Genomic DNA, 18,324 nt, shown 5'->3' with positions numbered 1-18,324 from the left:
TCTCAGTCTAATAACACTGAAGCATGGTCAATATTCTAAAATCTCAAAGTGTACTCCATATTAGGATATGCAACTTATCGTCTCTATCCTATGCATGCAAAGGTCCCTTTTATAGAAGCTTTCTTACAGGTTAATCAGCTGTTTCCACATTTTTAATAGTTGCCATTCGCTCTGGTTTCAATAGCCCTTTTTCATACCAATCAAACTCTTCAAGATTCAAAATTGGGTTTCGATGCTCTTTAAAATACCAAACCAGATGCAACAAAATTGATGGATTCTCAACCTCCCCTCTTCTCTGCTAGCACCAAAAAAGAAAATTTTTAGATACTCTTTTTAACTTTTTTTCTTATTCCTTACAAGCAAGATGCACCCTTGGGAGTAGGTTATATCACATTAAATTGTTGTGGGCTCCTCCTATATTCCTTGTCATAACTGCCCAGTGTTCATGCTTACCAAATAAGATGAGAACAGAAGCCTGAAGTTGCTGAAGATAAGGATAACTTCTTAGATCAGCTTCTCAAGTCCTTAAAAGAGTCACTACAATTATGAAATTCCCTTTGACACACTCTAACTCTTCTCTGTCAAATCTCAATTGGAATAGAATTATAGTGGAACTGATTCCCTGGATAAGCATATTCTTAAAAAAGTCCAACTTGCTAATAAAGTCTAATTGAAGGGGATTATGAGAAATTAAGAGGATCCCATGAGGCTGATTTCTACTTCTTTACCCCTCTCTTTCATGATTCCAATGTAAAACCCTAATTACCGTTCTAAGGCCTAGCAGACCCGGATTCGGGTTAGCTGTCGGAACTCTGTCTCTTTGTACACTTGTCCTGATAGTGGGCCCCACAGGAGTTTGTTTAGTGGGTCCCAGTCGCCTGCCATTTACGAATCTGTCACCGCCTGACCCCAATCGTAAAATCCTGCTCAATAACTCGCCGGCACTCCGACGAAGCCGCCGGTGATTGATCCCTGAAGTCGGAGTCTCACTGAGTCAGTTTGGGTCTCCTCTTTGGCCTCCATTTTTAAGTTTTCACTGTCAGAAGCTGTTCTGTTTCTGAGACTTGTGCTGTGTCGACATTGCAGTGCAGCACCTGAGCCAGCTTCTGCTCGCTTCTCTTTTTTCGGTAAAAGTTAAAACAAGTGGGAACGGATATATAAAGAAGGATAGGGAGAAAGCATTCGAGAGTTTTCTCTTCAAGGAGAGAGAGAGAGAGAGAGAACCAGAAAGCATAAAACACAAAAGCTGAGTGATTTCTGGGAATTGGTTGGTCACTTGTTTAATTTGTTTCTTCGCTTAGGGTTGGAGGGTTTCGGATGGCGGAGTATAAATGCTGCGAACCGGAGTTTTTCATTCATGTGGTGCTCATAGTTCTGTTGGTGCTGTTTGCGGGACTAATGTCGGGGCTCACTTTGGGGTTGATGTCAATGAGCCTCGTGGATCTCGAAGTTCTTGCTAAGTCTGGGACTCCCCAGGATCGGAAACATGCAGGTATTTGACGCCTTTCTTTTTGCTTTTGTGGTTAGCGTATTAAATGAAGCTCTTTTTAGCTGTCTGGTGGAATTATATCATGTGTTTAATTGCTTCCTCGTTTTTGTAGTTTTCATTGTTCTGTTGGACTGATTTTGGTCCTTTGTCGTGGTTGTGTGAGCTTTGTTTCGTCGCTGCTAGCTGGCTGCTTTTTTTTTTTTTCGTAGGTGCTATGCTAATTCTTACAACCATATCGGTACTCATTGGCATCCTAATTTTATTTTGGTAGCTCTAAATATTTATGTTTAGACATGAGATAATATCTGTTTCGTGTTGTATTCTTCAGCTAATTACTATACTGTACATTTTTTTTTTCTGTTAAAAATCTTTTAATTTGTTAACTAACCGAGTGTAGAGAATTTATTTAAACGTAACATATTTCCCTGGTGTACCTTATGTTCTTATTTTTCCCCTTTAATTTTCAGGATTTTTGTAGGATCATCTTTAGCATTGTGTTATTCAGTACTTAGTGATTTTATTTGCTTTAATAATTTCTGGAGTCTTCTTGTGCACTGACTTAGTGAGTTTTGAAATGATTACCATTTTTTTTTTTTTCATTTTTCTCTCTTAAATTTTGATCAAATGTGCTCTCAATAGAATATATGGCATCCATTGATTTCGAACTTAGTGATCTATTCTTTTCAAGACCATGCCCTTTTCTTGTTAAGCTTATAATGAGAATCCAATTTAATTTGAGAAAATTTGGTCTTGCATCTTCTACAGTTACTTGTGTCCAATTTGCTCTGTTGGAGATCAAAATCACACTAATGTAGTTATTGTTGTTTTGGAGATTTCTTTGTATTTGCTTAGTTTCATGTCTTTTGTTTCCTTTAAAATCAAGCATAATAGGTAAATTTTGAAACCTCTGTTTTTCCATTTCAGAGAAGATATTACCAGTAGTCAAAAAGCAGCATCTACTACTGTGCACCCTTCTTATTTGTAATGCTGCGGCTATGGAGGTAAGGATCATATATGGGCTAATAGTTCTGTAGCACTTATTGTGAATGTCTTTACTGATCTACTTTCATCAGGCTCTACCTATATTCCTCGACAGCCTAGTTTCAGCATGGGGTGCAATATTGATTTCGGTTACCCTGATCCTTCTGTTTGGAGAGGTGAACTTTCTCATTTCCTGGTGCATACTTAAAACATGGAATTCTGTCACCCCGAATTTCCCTGTTCATTTTCTTGACAATAATTGTGTTCCCCACTCAAAAAGCAGATCATACCCCAGTCTGTGTGTTCACGGTATGGATTGGCAGTGGGTGCAGCAGTGGCTCCAATGGTCCGTGTACTTGTTTGGATTTGTTATCCTGTTGCATATCCAATAAGCAAGGTGACTGTCTTCTATTGGAATCCTATGTTTTTATGGTATCTTACCATGTCATTGAAGTAGCATTATGACCATAACTTTCTTGCGGGTTTTTTCAGCTTTTAGATTATCTGCTTGGGCCAGGGCATGCAGCTCTGTTTCGTAGAGCTGAGCTAAAAACACTTGTTGATTTCCATGGCAATGAGGTGAATGTTTCTGTTACTTCATGGTTTTTTAAAACTTTTCTAGGCATTTGTAGCAGAACTAAGCATTTTTGGATTTTTTGTTCTAACTATAACGGGAATCAATCAACTGAGTTGTTAACAGGCAGGAAAAGGGGGAGAACTAACACATGATGAAACAACTATCATAGCTGGAGCCCTTCAACTAACAGAGAAAACAGCTAGGGATGCCATGACTCCTATAACTGAGACTTTTGCTATTGATGTAAATGCTATACTTGACAGGTACCTCACTACTATTGCATAGTTAAATGTGAAGAAATCTGCCTTGACAATTATGATGGTGGTCTCATATGTACTTCTTGTTGCACAGGGAGTTGATGAAGTTAATTTTGGAAAAAGGGCATAGCAGAGTGCCAGTTTATTATGAGCAACCCACAAATATAATTGGACTAATTCTGGTAATAAAATGTCAGCTCTGGATGCTAATTTTTCTTGGAGTTTGTTTTTACATCTTTTTCCATTGAAATTGTGAAATTTGTCCAACAATGAATAGTAGAATAAAAATTTATATTATATGCTGGTGCTGGCTTTGTATCTCTGCTCCCTGAAACCAAGTGAATCATTTTTCTGTTGTAGTTGGAATATTTTTCTAATAAATTTTTTCAATTGTATGAGCACCCATTGGCACTTATTTGCCCTGGATCTGATGGATTTGTCTCTTGTGTTTTGAGTTTGTGCATTTACTCTTTTTTATTTTTTATATATTTTTGCTTACTGTAGGTAAAAAATTTACTGGACATACATCCTGCAGATGAGGTGCCTGTCAAGAATGTCACTATTCGCAAGATTCCAAGGTTTGCTGTCTTGGTTAAAGGTCCTTAATTTTTTGGTTTCATCTGTTAGATTGATGGATTTTAGCCACATGGCTTTATTCCATTTTTACTCGCTTTGTTGCAGTGTTTATCTGTTTTTTGGATTTATATATGTGCATCTAACTTGACAGAGTATAAACCCATGATGTAGGACATTTAGCATTAATTGTTTCATTTAAAGGAAAAGGCCTGTTAATGTAATTTTTTGAAGGGATTCTGCGCTTCTTCTAATCTATTTCTGAAATTTTTTATTTGGGAATAAAACCTGCTGCTTGTGAGAATCCAAACTCTTGTGGAATCAATGACCAAGTGTTGGCTACAAGTGAGCTTCTCTGCTTGCGCACGTGATTATGCAGTGGGAGTTCTCATATGAGTTGGATATGGTTGAAGTACTATATTGGCCTTTGCAATTGACAAGAAAATTCAAGTGTCAGATTTTGTTTGGGAGAATTCGGTCTTATAATATGAATGGGATCTGATTGAAGCAGTCCAAATTTAACATGTCCTGCCATGAAGACCACTTTTAACATATGCATGTTATGAGAAATTGGCCTTCGCAGTTAACAGGAAAATCCAATTGTAAGATTGTGTTTGGGAGAATTCGGTCTAATAATATGAATGTGATCTGATTGAAGCAGTTTAAATCTAACATGTCCTGCCATGAAGACCACTTTTAACATATGCATGTTTTGAGAAACTGGATTCTGATCCAGCTAGACCTGTGGAAATAATACCAAGTTCCACTGGTATTGGTAGGAATCACATTCAAGGTGTGTTTCATCAATTCTTATCTCTTTCAACTGGGCGATGATAGGGACCGACTTTTTCTGATTTGTTATCATCATTCTACATCCAATTCCTTTATGGGTGTCTACTTCCTTCAGGTTAATAATTTCGTGCCAAGAAAAACAAAATAGAAAAGCACTACTTTTACTGTTTGTACCATGAGTATATTCACACTGAGATAGTGGAGAATTTCATGCCTAGAAAAAAAAAAATCGAAAAGCACCACTTTTACCATATTCACACCATGAGTATATTCTTGTAGTGAAATTTGCATGTTCTTTACCTTTCTGCTATATGTTGTTATGTTTTTGACCATTGTCATGTACTGTGCACTAGGGTTGCAGAAACAATGCCTTTATATGACATCTTAAATGAGTTCCAGAAAGGTCACAGTCACATGACTGTTGTCATTAGGCCGATTCAGCCTGAAGTGGAACCTGCCATTATAAAAACAGATGATGGTAACCTGAGCATTTAAGAAACCAAATGGAGGCTCCTATGTCTGCTGTCAAAGATGCTGATCATTTCATACTCTCTTTTAACAGATTCCATGAAGGAAGTGAGGTTGGATATAGATGGTGAAAAAACCTCACCAGAGAAAACCACCAAAACCAAAAGGGCTCTCCAAAAGTGGAAGAGCTTCCCTTCCAACGGTACGAGCTTCCCTTCCAACGATAAGAGCTTAAATAGAGGTAGAAGTAAAAAGTGGTCGAGGGACAATTCACAGGATGTCATTGAGATTGGTGACAGGCCACTTCCAATACTCAACGAAGAAGAAGCTGTTGGAATAATAACGATGGAGGATGTCATTGAAGAACTTTTGCAGGTAAGCAGATTTACATGGAGAAAATAATTTATTTCTATGTTTTGTTTGCTCTTGCATCAGGGACTATAAATGTTCTGTTTTGCATATGTAGGAGGAAATTTTTGACGAGACAGATTACCACGAGGATTTATAGTAGTATTTCAGAGACTTGCTCTGAGCAGAATTTCTGTACTGCTCCATGCATTTTCAACACTGTATATGAGAACATTGAACTTCAAGTGAACAAACTTCTGCTAGAATGTGCTTTTTTTTTTAGAAAAAAAATCATGTAACTGATGTATTCAGTTATGAATGACTATAAATCAGAAAGAAAATGTACACAGTTAGTTGGATTCAGTATCAGGTTATGTATTTCCATTGTATACTACTAGAAAGGAAAGAAGCAGAAACTTTTGATTGCAATTGCTCTTATCTTCCACTGGTGGCCGTAGTAAAAATACTTCTCATTATCAGGCAGGTTGCAATACTGATCTCCACTTTGCTGAAGCTTGCGAGCTGCAGTTGGCCTGAGATAAGTATCTTTGTGGCAATCACTTTTGGTGTCTCTTCCAGGAAAATGTATTTTCAACTATATCGTTATAATCAAAATGTAGTAGACGAATAGAGCCTCTAATCACTGAGAAATAGTAGAACGATTGTCCTGTGAGAAGACAAAATTAGCCTTTTTTAGTATTTTCAAACTTTTTCAATATATTGGTGTTAAAATAAATTAGTCATAATAAAGAGAGTGGGAAAGGTGTGACCTTTTGTACATAATACAAATCGTTGCTTTTTATTCGATCACAAAATTTCGATTTCTATTTTTTAGGTCTGACCGTGAAAAACAACCGACATCGTAGTTTTTAATTGGAAATCTCTTTCTCCTCGAATGTGAAAACTGAAATTTTTTTCTTTTGTTTTCCGCTGTAATTCTTCTAAAAATTTCCGGTAAAAAGGGGGCCTAGACTTTCGTATCGAGTGGCGGTTGAATTTGTTCTTCGATTTTCCTTGCGGGAGAAAAGGAGCGAAGCTAGAAGTATGCGTCTGCGCCACCCGACTTGGGTTTTCCTTGGGCAATTTCCGATAATCAATGGCCAGTAAGAAAGACGACAGCAACTTGAATCCGAGGCGAGAGAAGATAGCTCAACAAGATGAAGAGGGATCGAAACTCGGTCGGTTGCTTTTGTTCAGTTTGATTGGCGCCGCGGCCACCACTTGGGCGGTAGGTCCTCACCTTCGTACTCAGCTTTTTGAGTTAATTTCCTTCGAAGTCGACGATCTTTCTCTCGGGCCGAATATGCATTTGTGCTATAATCCCTTGCCCATGTTCTTAATCGTAAATTTGTAAGGTTGCTAAAATGAAGGCTGAAACTGAATTGTCTGTTGATGTTTAGTTTCGGGAATTTTTCCATAATACAGTGCCACAGGTTACTTTCCTGTCATCGTCATGTAAACTATTTTGTACGCTGACATAGGGTTTTTTTGCAGTTTGGCATCCATTTACTTTCTGTTCTTCTGCATATATCCACTTTTGTTACTTTTTGTATTATTTGCATACTTGAATTCGAATAGATAAACTCACACACTGTCCAGTTATTTTTTTTATCAATTTATCTTATCATCAATCAAAGAAGAAACTAAACAAATGGAAGAAATAGCTTATCACTTTCTCATGCGAACCTTGTCCGAGCTGTGCTGGGGTTGGATACATCAAACCCTCCTCCACCAATGTGTCTTATGCTTAAAGTTATTTGGCAGGCTGGCGTGTTGCGTCAATCAGTTGATCGGTTTTACGCTCAGGTACCAATCATTATTGATGTATCTATTCCATATTTTCTTGCTCAAAATTTTGTAGCTGATATGTTTCGTTTCTAAATTATTAAATCTTCCAATTTATTGTATTCATAGAATCTGTTTCCATGTTAGTCTAGATGTTTGCTTGTTTATAAGATGTTCAGCTAAGGCCTACCCTGACCATGTTCTTCTCTACTTCATTCTGGAAAGTTAAGTAGATCGAAATCATATTTTTCATGGGGTTCAAATCATTCGAGTTTCAAGGAAGAAGCTTGGAAGAGATACTACCGTCGAATGCAAGAAGAGCATGAAGATGAAATGGAAAGACTGGTGAGATTGGTCTTCTAGTCAAATTTCATACTTTCCTGTTTGATTGTGTCTATTTGCTTGTCGTATGTAGAAGTCATTTCTTAGAAACTTTTTGCATCTGTTTCCTCAGGGCACTGTGCTTATCTCTTTTGTTTTACAATAGCATTGTTGTATTAGAAGGTCATACATCTCCTTATGTTGCTGCTTTTCTCTTTCATTCTTGTTTTTTGGTTAAAAAATTTACCATATGTTGAAAAACAAGAACAGGGGCATTTTGGTTATTGAATCTTGTCACTATTTATATTTCTTGATGTAATCTTGTTCTACATGTCAAACTATGTTTATGGAAACTATGTTTATGGACCAAAGTTCATGTAAAGAGGACATGTAGAATAGGAGATATAGACAATTAAGGTTTTCACTTAAAGTAGGGGCAATGATGTAAATTATACTTAACTCTCTCAAACCTAAGTTATAAATAGAGGTTGGGGGACATGCAGGTCCCCCATCACAGTCTCTTTCTCAATTTTTATCTTCTCCACTTTCTCTCCCTCTCATTCTCTCTCTTCAACCTTCTTTCTTCTTACTTATATATATAGGGCTGATCCAATACGAAAAGCCATTTGGTACAAAACGTGCGAAACGGTTATCTTAGCCGTCCAATCATGATCAATGGCTATCTCAGCCATCCGATCCTTCGATTATGATCGGATGGCTGAGATAGCCGTTTCGCATCAAATGGCGTTTCGTATTGGATCAGCCTATATATATCTATATATCTATATAGTAGGTATTGAATATAGACAATCATTTGTAGGAGACCATTTGAATAACCCTACTTCTGAATCCTATTAATATTGTTTTAATTTTACATTGTGTTGTTTGGCAGTACAATGTCATACTATTCCAAACATGGCTGTTATTTTTTTTCAACCCGTTCTCAGTAGACTTGTTTTCATGGAAATGGTCCAGTTTCGTCAGTGGTCAATCTTGAAATGGATGTCATGGTAAATAGTTTGTCAACTTCTTCAGGGTTGAAGTGATTTGATTTTTTAAGAAAAATCTGCACAGAAGCTCTAGACTTGATGGCTAGACATATTTTTTTTTTGTTTTTACTGAAAATGGTTGATTGATGCCAGCAGTTGGAATCTAAAATAAAGTGTCATATATACTCAGCCAAATATCGACAAGCTAATTAACTTGCCTGAAGAATCTTGTGACATATTATATTAAGACCTCTACACATTTTCTGCCCGGTAAAACTTATGTCAAAGAATTTAAATTCCCTCATATACCATGTCGGCCTGTTATACCTCTATGTTCCTGCATAGCTGCAGTGTAAGGGAACAGGATTTGTTTATCTCTCCATAATGACTGCATCATCTATGATGTTTGGTATTTTCTTTTGAATTTCCTTTCAGTGGGTAGCCAGACAATGGATTTTGGGCTTGCAGATGTTTTTTTTTGGTCTTGAGTTTCACTTGATAAGATTTATCCTTAATCAGAAGCTTCTCTTTGGTTGTGTCTTTTTATCCATATCAGTTACCAATTTTGCAGGAGAGAATTAGACGGATGCAAAATGTATTCAACAGAGCAAAAAACAAGAGGAAGAGCTATGAGACTTGGTCAGAATATGGTCCTGGGGTATATCACCAATACTCTCAGCGAGAAGATTGGTACTGGAAAGCTGATACATCTCAGAGAAACCACAATTCTAATTCTGGTTCTGGACCAACTCCTAGGAGCTCACGGAACTATATGTTGTCGAATCATTACTTCGTTTTGGGACTTGACAGGTAAATTATAATCTGGTAGCCAGCTATTTCAGGAAATGCCATAGGATGAACTTTTTACGCAAATATTATTCTAGGACTTATTGATGCTATGAAATGGCTTCAGTCAGCTATTTCAGGAAACGCCAAAGTATGGAATTTGTACTTAAATATTCTTCTAGGATTTACCATGATACTAGAAAATGGTTGCAGTCATTTTGAAAATACTCTAGTTAATTGTGTGTGTTATATGTTGTAGATGTTCCAGAAAGCCTAGAAAACATGTTCGTGTTACATGTCACTTTTACATGTTGTCATTTTATATGCTTTCTCAGTGCAGATCCGTCTCTTTGTTTAGAAATTTTAGGGGCTGATTAGTTGGCAGCTGTTAAAGATTCTATTTTTTGTTACGATCACATGGAACAAGGCTAAACAGGAAACATATAGGATGGATATGGACCATCTGGTGATAATTTTTAAATATTAATAATTTCATGTGTGACATTATTATCTATATTTTTCTAATTATTCCATCTATCAGTGAGTTTGGCCTTCCTAGGTGCATCACCGTCAACAGTTGGTTCTCTCTTTTTTTTGTTTTTCCTTATGAATATATTGGCTCTCTTTTACCGTCATCAGTAAGGTTGTCAAAAAGAATGGGAAATATTAATTTTTTCAAAGTAATGAACAGGGTAAAGTAGCATAGTGGAATTGGGCCATGCCAGAGTGACTCGGGAGTTACCTGCAAGTAATATTGTGTTTAACCATTTCCCAGAAATCACCACCTTCCCAGGTTTCTAGCTAGCCTTTTTTTTCTTGAAAATGGTGCTAGCTAGCAATATTTTATGTAAAATTATTCGTTGAGAGGTATAAGTATTGCTTATGATCATATGTTGTGAGTTTCTTTTCCAGAAATCATTCTTGCATGAGGTTTGCCAAGCTCCATCTTAAGTTCAAGGCTACCCTACTTGAGGGTAACTTTACAATCACCCTAAAATATCCCTATTAGATTGTTTACAATTCATTGTATTAGAATCCAGGCAGAAGTGGACCCAGTTTTTTTTGGTGAACACAAAACTGGTCAAGATCTTATTGTTCATCTCTGTAAATCTCATTGTCATTGAGTCGTTGTTGATGTTCATTCCCTATTTAGTTCATCTACTCCAATATACTTGAAGAGTGAGCAACGTATTCTAACATCCTTTTAATACATTAGATTTGAATTCACGTATTGAAGATTGTTGAAACCATTGCGCTAAAAGGCTCGAACCTTTTAGGAAAGCCAACAGGTAAATATACAAGGACTGGCCCAGTCGATACAAACACAAATTCCAACACTCCCCCGCACGGGAAAACCCGTGGACAAATTCACCGGAAAACCCGGGACAAACTCCTGGAAAAACCCAGGACAAATTCACCAGAAATACCTGGGACAAAATTCGGTGGGAGCGGGACTCGAACTCGGGATCAACCTGCTTTGATACCATGTTTTAACCATTGCGCTAAAAGGCTTGAACCTTTTAGGAAAGCCAACAAGTAAATATACAAGGAGTGGCCTAGTCGATACAAACACAAATTCCGACAAAGATAAAAAAAGATTTTAACAGCCCTTCTTTAGTTTGTTCTTGCTGTATCTTTTAGATTAATCTCTGGGAACAAAAAGAATGACTTTTTAAGAGTTCTGTATGATGTCGTCATGATTCTGGCCTGCATGTACGAACCATTATGATTTCTACAATGGCCTCCGTCCACTGTCCAGCATACATGTACTTGTATGTGTGTGATTGTGTTACATTTACTCAAAACTACTTTATTGCTGCATCAGTTAGTGTGAGATCTAATTGTTGCAGAAAAAATTAGTGACTTCTGATTGTGATGTTCCTGTTTGATAGGTTCAGGAGAACACCATATACAGATGCTGAGATTAAGGTACTTCATCACATAAACTTTCATATCAGATTTTGTTTCTCTATTTTGTGCATTTGTTTCAATGGCTGGACGGAAGTTCTCATGTGATGTTAAGTGATAGAGGCAGCAATCAGAGTGTGTGATTGGTTAAATCTCTTATAAACTGACAGCTCCATGTAAAAATTGCAAAAGGTCATTGTCTGAAACCAAGTGATCGATGAAACCTATTTAATACTAATGTAGATACTCTAATCTCACCTTTGGAAAGCAGGCTTCTGATATTTTAACAATTCCTCTGAGCTACTGAAATCATTCACAGCTTAGTGATATCCCCTATCACCATCATCCAAGTCCTGATCTTTCTGTTAAGGAAACTTTAGCATGCCCTAATTTGTTGAGTACTTCTAAATCTATAATCGTGTGAGAAATGCAGAAATTGATTTATCTTTATATTAAGCCTGCACTAGTACATGATTCTGAGTAGGGTTTTCCATTTTACTTCCCACAGACTGCTTTTAGAACCAAGGCCATGGAGTACCATCCAGATCAAAATCAGGGAAATGAAGGTGTGTGTTCTCTTTTTCTCTACATCACAGCTGGTCTGGTTTGTCAGTTGGGAACTTATTGATTTTTTATATCACAGAGGCGGCTGAGGCAAAGTTCAAAGAGGTTATGGCATCTTATGAAGCCATTAAACAGGAAAGAAAGAATGGAAAATGATGAATTCGAGTAGCTTCTGCTCCAAGTTTTGAGTCCTGGAAGTGCATGCCCAAGTGAACTGAAGCACGCTTTTTGTTGTGTTAACATTGTTTATGCTACACTTAACTGTTGAGCCAAGAGATTACCAAACGTTGATCGCATCACCCCGGGGACCGAGCTGCAGTTGGCAGTTTTTCCCCATGTCGCTGGAATGTACCAACTACATCAGAGTCCTTGTAATTTTCAACTATCGCATCGTTGTATATGATATGCATAAAGGTATTGTTTTTAAGTGACAGAGGCAGCTGAACAAGTCAGTTCTGATCCAATTAATCAGGTTTCGAATAAAGGTTCTTCTGCTAAGAATTTCATGTCTCTTCTCTTCCTGCGTTACATAATTTGTACTTGACAAAACCTAAAGATTCGAGCTGGTTCCTCGATCATAATGAATTCATTAATTAGGTAATTTAATTGATAAATATATTGTAATCTATCATTACGTCGAGCCAATTGAGTAAAGTATCTGTTATTTTCTATTCGATTTGTTCGGGTCAAGTGTTTCAGTTAGAAACTTTCACAAAATGTGGATGAAAAGAGAATTTTTTAAAGGGAAAAAGTAGATTGAATGATAGAAAATTATTCTTACTTGTTCTAATGATATGTGACTTGCAAGGGTTGTACTGTACAGAGTCTACAGACTACAAGGTTACCCGCGAAACGGCCCCCAATCTTTGGTGGTTTCCAACATTTTTGTGACGGTTGGCTAATAGTCCCAAATCCGGACAGCCAAAACTGTGATAACATGCATCTTCTTCTTCTAGTTGTATTTGTTTGGAAGTGAGCACCGATGCGCGGTGATCGAGAGGAAAAATCCGACAACCAATGGCCGCGTAGAACCACTGAAAGAGATGATGACGGGGTAAATCTCTGGGGAGTATTTCTGTTTGGTTTGATTGGCGCCACTGTCACGACCTTGGCGGTGGGTGTTCTTTTGCCCCTTTTAATCTCTAAATTTTACTCCCTTGCCGAGTTCCACTGACCTGGATAATTTTTCTCCATTTCCTGAATGCCCATAACGTTACTTGTCTTGTTTAGGTTGCTTTGGTAGATACGCTGGATGAATTCAATGTGGTATCATCAGTTAATTGGTTTTGCTTATCGCACAATTTAGCTTTTTAACTCTCTTCGCAGCCACTTACCTATTTTTATTCAATTCAAATTCTTTGCACGACAATCTTTGGTTTTCACGGATTTCAACAGAAATGTGTAATCAAGTTCGTTAATGAGAAGTCCAGCTATTTTGTTACTTGAAGAACAACGCTTCGAGTGATTCTGAACGATTTTTATGTTCTCACGTTATTTCGAGATTTGAAGATCAAACATGCATTAGGAGCTAAGTTTTTTGGTCTTATGTCATTAGGTGTCTGATCGGGGAGTTCACACTATCAGTACTGAAACAAATCTTCCTCAGTCAATATTTGAAGTCACGATTGTTTTGTGAGGCATTTGCAATTAGCTTCTCGACGTTTTTAATTTGAACTTCGTCAAGATTGCATAACCCAATATCAGAAACAAGAATTGTCATTTATCTAGTCTTATGCCTTGTATGACCCAGTTTCGAGCTGAGTACATGGTACTGCCCCCAAATTCTTCTGATTTATATGCATAACCTAGTGTTAATTTACGCTCTATACCATCAATGTACAATCTTGGAATCTTTGCCTAATCTATTATGGGTCTCTTCTTTATTATAAGTGGTTCCATATTTGTACTCAATATAGCTGGCTTATTAGAAAGTGGGCAGGGATTATTTTTACTTCATTCAAGTGTTTGATTCTTAGAGTGGTTTGGCAGGTTGGACAGTTGCATCAGACAGTTCGCTGGTTTTATATTCAGGTATAACTAACTGTTTACAGCAACCAAACGGACTTCTATGTCTATCTTCAGATACAATTACTTTCTTAATGTAACACAAGTTTTATTAAAGAGTCGGACTCAGACTCCCAAAACATTGATCTTGATCAAGTTAGATAAAGAGCAATAAGGTGGTGTATATGAGAGAGTAAAGATCTCATTGTGTTGATTTCTTGATCCAACACATAAACACAAGAGATCTCAAGGGAATGAGAGAATTGAGGAACTCTAGCTCTTGGAAGAAAAAAGAAAAGAAACCAAAGGAGAAAAATAAGAGGAAAATAGAGAAGTGTAAGGACGAATTTGAGTCAAGAGGAAGAGGTTTGATTGCTCTACCCCATGTTTTGAGGTTGTATTTATATTTGTGTGAGGGTGTTTACAATGACCACAATACCCTTAGGGTTATATGCTTCAAAAGGAAAAAGACATAAGAGGACAAACATCAACTTGCATAATTACAATATTATGTCATCTCTGTGGATGTTCTTCTTATTTACTAGCCAAAGCACCCCTACACACGTGGTTGTCTTTTAACACATTGTTTTTGTTTTAATGAAGCGTAAACTGACCGTTTCTTTTAACTTATATATAAAAGTTGAATAGGCAACAGCCAATGAGACGTGCTACGGGCAGTTCATACCGATCAAGTTTTAAAGAGGAAGCATGGAAGAGATATTATCGTCGAATGCAAGAGGATCGGGAAGAGGAAAGGGAGAGAGTGGTCAGTTGCTTGTAACTTAAGTTCTTTTCCTTCCTTGGTTTAGTGTATCTATCTATATGTTATCAAAATAGAGTTATCAGAATTTTTTGTTCATGGTGATGTTCACTATAATATGATGACTAATTTTCAAGTATAGTTATTCTCATGAAAGAATTACTTGTCTGCAATTAAAAATAGTAAGCCTCTCTTAGTGTGATTCTGTCTACCAAAACTTAATGTAGGATAAGCTGTTCTTTTGTTTGCAAAATTATCCAAAAAAAAAAAAAATTTGAGAGGCAGATGTTGTTGGTGACTTTCAAATTTTCAATCGTTTCTAAAAAATTCCCATCATCTTTCACTATTACAACATAATTAACAAATGCTATATGCCAAATATCATGGAATCAGTAAAGGACCACTACGGTATCTGTTTATAACTGTTGAAGCTGCTTGTCCAACTCGTGTCAATTCAGATATGTCCCTTTGATGAAAAAGCATGGGGTGGATGTGTACATATTTTTATGTTTGCACAATCTGCTGTGTCAACCATACTTTATTTAACTTAATGTTAACTAACATGACATTTCCTCCAGGAGATGCAGTAAGTTGCTATTAGTTTCTAGAGCTAATCTCAGCTTAAATTTGTGATAGGGGTAGACACCCTGACAACTTTTTTCCTGCCCGTTTTAATGCTAAATGAGAACACTTCTGCAGGAGCAAATAAGACGCATGCAAAGCATCTTCAACCGAGAGAGAAACAAATACAAGAGAAGCTACGAGGCTTGGAGAGAGTACGGCCCTGGTGCATATCATCAACACTTCCAGTGGGATGACTGGTATTCACAAACTGGTCCTTCTCACAATGGTCAAAGGGCAAATCCCTACTCCAGATCAAACTCCAAAGAAACTGGAAATTATGCTATGTCACATCATTACACAGTTTTGGGCCTGGACAGGTACTGTAAGACAGTAAGTTCTTATAACAATCTCTAGTGTCCATGAGCTACCATGTTTAATCAGCCAGAATAATGTTTTAAAGAGTGTGTGCTACAAAGCATGGATACACTTAACTAATGATACACACTTATTTCGTGAATATTTTATGACTGTAGCATCAAGAACCATTTCTGGTTGTGTAGTACAATTGGACACCCATCTTCTAATTGAAGAGTGATTTTCATAGAAATGTTTTTGCACATTCAATAACCATTTCCGTTTCCTTTGTCTAGGTTTAGAGAAAAATCTTATACTGATGCTGAAATTAAGGTAAATTCTTATCTTATGTGTTATCTGTAATTATTTCTGCACGAATTGATGATTTTCCTCACACGGCAGGATTTGTAATGTCTGAAGGTTTCATTGTATGTTATCTCATCTTTAACTAATCAAAGGTGTGCTTTTTATTAGTCATGGACATTCTCATGTTTTTCACTGCAAGACATCAATTTCTTGGCACATGAGTTACATCACATGATCAATTTTTTTAGATAATTATTAAGAAAGATAGAAGTTGAATAATTCAAAAAAAAGAAAGATAGAAGTTGAAGTTCCATCAAAAGATCGACTGTTAGCACTCACTATTTTTGTTCTGGTTAACATTTTCTGTGCTCTTTGGAGAGTGCCTTTAGAACAAAAGCAAAGGAAGAAATCACTGTTTTTGTTCTGGTTAACATTTTCTGTGCTGTTTGCAGAGTGCCTTTAGAACAAAAGCAAAGGAGCACCATCCTGATCAAAATCCAAAGAACAGAGGTAAGTAACTCTTCATAATCTTTCAAAAGTGATCTAATGGGTTAATGCCAATTGCATCTTTGAATGTCAGACTGAGGTTCTTTGATCTTTGAGAAGTAATTATAACAGAAGACCTAGACTCAATTGCACATAGATACTCTGACTAAGATCATCTCTAGTGAGCTATTTTCAGGGGAGGCAGATCAACTTTATGACATGTTTTACCTAAGGCCGTTTGGTGTAGTGGTATTCTGTTTACATAGGTGCATCAGATCGTAAGTTAGAATCGCGCCACGCCCCTCTCAAAAAAAAACTTTATGACATGTTTTTGCTCATATACCTTCTTCTTTCTTCATTTCATAAGACCTCTTGAGTGGTCCCACATGTTTCTTGTCACAGAAAAAGAAGCTGTGTCAGGTAGACCCTGAGTTCCTCTATCGACTTCCATTTGCCACTTATCCACTCTCATATTTAGTGGTTGTTGAGGGCAGGGTAACTCTGGTTTGCAGAACAATAGAACATGCTCAGACCACTTGATTTGCTCAGCTTTCTGAAGAGCTTCTAGGGAGTGTATTGGGAGTAATCTAGAAAAGATTTGAGGCACTAGAATTGTGTTGGAAGTCAAACGTAGACCTATAGTTGCAGAACCTTTCTTATTTGGGTCTCTGTGTTTGCAGAGCTTCCGGCCCATTCTTTCATGCTACTGCACTTTTAGATTTTCTCTTTATTTTATTGGAGTAAATTGCTTTTATTTTTGTTGCAGAGGCTGCAGAGGCAAAGTTTAAAGAGGTCATGACATCATATGAAGCCATAAAATTAGAAAGGAAAAACCATAGTGCGTAATTTGGTGTCTTAATCTCCAAATAGTGGAATCCTCAGGTTCATCAACCATTGGACCAATGCCGGAATAATTTTCAGCATATGGCCTTTTGTGTTGCACACAGAAGCCTTCTATTGTACTTTTTGTTCCTTACCCAAAACAAATGTTGTTTCTTTTCTTTTTTTTTTTTTTTTTTTTTTTTTTTTTGTCCGAAGCTGTTTCCTGAGGTTAACATTGTTGAAAAATCTTTCAATTCTGAGTATAAGGTGTTTTATTTATGGTTATTGTTGCATGAATGCAGGTGTGAGCTTGCCTTCTCACTGTATCTTAAAAGCTTTAATATTTATGATTGTCTTCTCAATATTCTCTTGTATTGTACCATTCTCACATACAAAATTAATTTATAATTTTTGAAAACAATAAGATAAACAGTGCCGTCCTTAAAACCCATGATGTAGAGAAAAGATGGGCAAAACATATACTGGAAGTTATTGCAGGACGACAGCAGTTTGCAACATACTAAATGCTTCATCAAACAAAAGGGTGGAAGTTACTCCAGTTAAAAATGCGTTCAAACTATCTGTAGATTCTATGTGTATATGCTGGTGTTTATGAAAGGCAGGTTAAGTAAAAGAATTCTTGATGTCTTTCTACTGGATTTCCTTGCTCAAAATTTTGCAGCCGATACGTTTTCATATACAAATTATTGTCTTCCGACCTATAGTAGTCAACTGTTTCTGTGTTAGGTTAGATGTTTGCTTGTTTATGAGATGTAAGCTGACCATATTATCTTCTCTACTTCATTATGGAAAGTGAGTCTATCAAGATCATATTTTTCGAGTTCAAATCATTCAAGTGTCAAAGGAGGAAGTATGAAAGAGATACTACCATCAAATGCAAGTAGAGCATGAAGAAGAAATGGAAAGACTGGTGAGATTGGTCTTTTTGTCAAAACTTCATGTTTGTTAGTTTAATAATGTCTATTCTGCTTGCTGATTGTAGAAGTCATTTCCCGGAAAGTTCTTCAACCTGTTCCCTCAGGACACTGTGTACACCCCCTTTGGTTCTTTTAGCATAGTGTGGCTTTAGAAGGCCATACACCACTAACTGTTGCTGCTTTTTTCTTTCAATCTTTTTCTGGGTTACAATATTTACCATTCTTTTTGTAAATTTTTTGAGCTGCTGATTG

General features: G+C 36.9%; 3 protein-coding genes across 5 annotated transcripts; all 3 read left to right on the top strand.

Annotated features, from left to right (window-relative positions):
• Positions 1–1,143: 1,143 nt before the first annotated feature.
• Positions 1,144–5,892, top strand: LOC137952781 (DUF21 domain-containing protein At2g14520-like). Its single transcript, XM_068799847.1, has 11 exons — positions 1,144–1,492; positions 2,414–2,490; positions 2,563–2,646; positions 2,754–2,867; positions 2,963–3,049; positions 3,171–3,310; positions 3,399–3,486; positions 3,809–3,882; positions 5,023–5,147; positions 5,232–5,512; positions 5,604–5,892. The coding sequence occupies exons 1-11, from the start codon at positions 1,318–1,320 to the stop codon at positions 5,643–5,645; spliced, it is 1,287 nt and encodes a 428-aa protein (XP_068655948.1). The 5' UTR covers positions 1,144–1,317; the 3' UTR covers positions 5,646–5,892.
• Positions 5,893–6,342: 450 nt separating this feature from the next.
• On the top strand, positions 6,343–12,317 carry LOC137953671 (uncharacterized). Its single transcript, XM_068801133.1, has 7 exons — positions 6,343–6,713; positions 7,250–7,291; positions 7,496–7,615; positions 9,152–9,390; positions 11,259–11,295; positions 11,783–11,840; positions 11,918–12,317. The coding sequence occupies exons 1-7, from the start codon at positions 6,582–6,584 to the stop codon at positions 11,992–11,994; spliced, it is 705 nt and encodes a 234-aa protein (XP_068657234.1). The 5' UTR covers positions 6,343–6,581; the 3' UTR covers positions 11,995–12,317.
• A 360-nt stretch (positions 12,318–12,677) lies between these two features.
• Positions 12,678–17,413, top strand: LOC137953791 (uncharacterized). Of its 3 annotated transcripts, none has more exons than XM_068801301.1 (7): positions 12,678–12,892; positions 13,828–13,869; positions 14,483–14,608; positions 15,302–15,543; positions 15,817–15,853; positions 16,279–16,336; positions 17,079–17,413. In XM_068801301.1, exons 1-7 carry the CDS (start codon positions 12,821–12,823, stop codon positions 17,156–17,158), a joined length of 657 nt encoding a protein of 218 aa, XP_068657402.1. In that variant the 5' UTR covers positions 12,678–12,820; the 3' UTR covers positions 17,159–17,413. The 3 variants fall into 3 exon arrangements, with proteins under 3 accessions (XP_068657402.1, XP_068657401.1, XP_068657403.1); XM_068801300.1 differs by having other exon boundaries at positions 12,678–12,952; XM_068801302.1 differs by having other exon boundaries at positions 12,812–12,892; positions 14,491–14,608.
• Positions 17,414–18,324: the final 911 nt, after the last annotated feature.

The sequence above is a fragment of the Aristolochia californica genome, unplaced genomic scaffold, assembly GCF_029961685.1.
Source record: "Aristolochia californica isolate CCGP_79_NKW_82.1479 unplaced genomic scaffold, dmAriCali1.0.hap1 SCAF_16, whole genome shotgun sequence".
Classification (NCBI taxonomy): domain Eukaryota; kingdom Viridiplantae; phylum Streptophyta; class Magnoliopsida; order Piperales; family Aristolochiaceae; genus Aristolochia; species Aristolochia californica.
This window is presented reverse-complemented; position numbering and strand designations above follow the sequence as displayed.

Coding starts and splice junctions, on each gene's coding strand:
- LOC137952781 (XM_068799847.1), top strand. CDS start 1,318: ATGGCGGAGTATAAATGCTGCGAACCGGAGTTTTTCATTCATGTGGTG. Junction 1,493..2,413: donor CCAGGATCGGAAACATGCAG/GTATTTGACGCC, acceptor TTTCCATTTCAG/AGAAGATATTACCAGTAGTC. Junction 3,883..5,022: donor ACTATTCGCAAGATTCCAAG/GTTTGCTGTCTT, acceptor ACTGTGCACTAG/GGTTGCAGAAACAATGCCTT.
- LOC137953671 (XM_068801133.1), top strand. CDS start 6,582: ATGGCCAGTAAGAAAGACGACAGCAACTTGAATCCGAGGCGAGAGAAG. Junction 7,292..7,495: donor TTGATCGGTTTTACGCTCAG/GTACCAATCATT, acceptor CATTCTGGAAAG/TTAAGTAGATCGAAATCATA. Junction 11,296..11,782: donor ATACAGATGCTGAGATTAAG/GTACTTCATCAC, acceptor TACTTCCCACAG/ACTGCTTTTAGAACCAAGGC.
- LOC137953791 (XM_068801300.1), top strand. CDS start 12,821: ATGCGCGGTGATCGAGAGGAAAAATCCGACAACCAATGGCCGCGTAGA. Junction 15,854..16,278: donor ATACTGATGCTGAAATTAAG/GTAAATTCTTAT, acceptor TGCTGTTTGCAG/AGTGCCTTTAGAACAAAAGC. Junction 16,337..17,078: donor TCAAAATCCAAAGAACAGAG/GTAAGTAACTCT, acceptor TTTTTGTTGCAG/AGGCTGCAGAGGCAAAGTTT.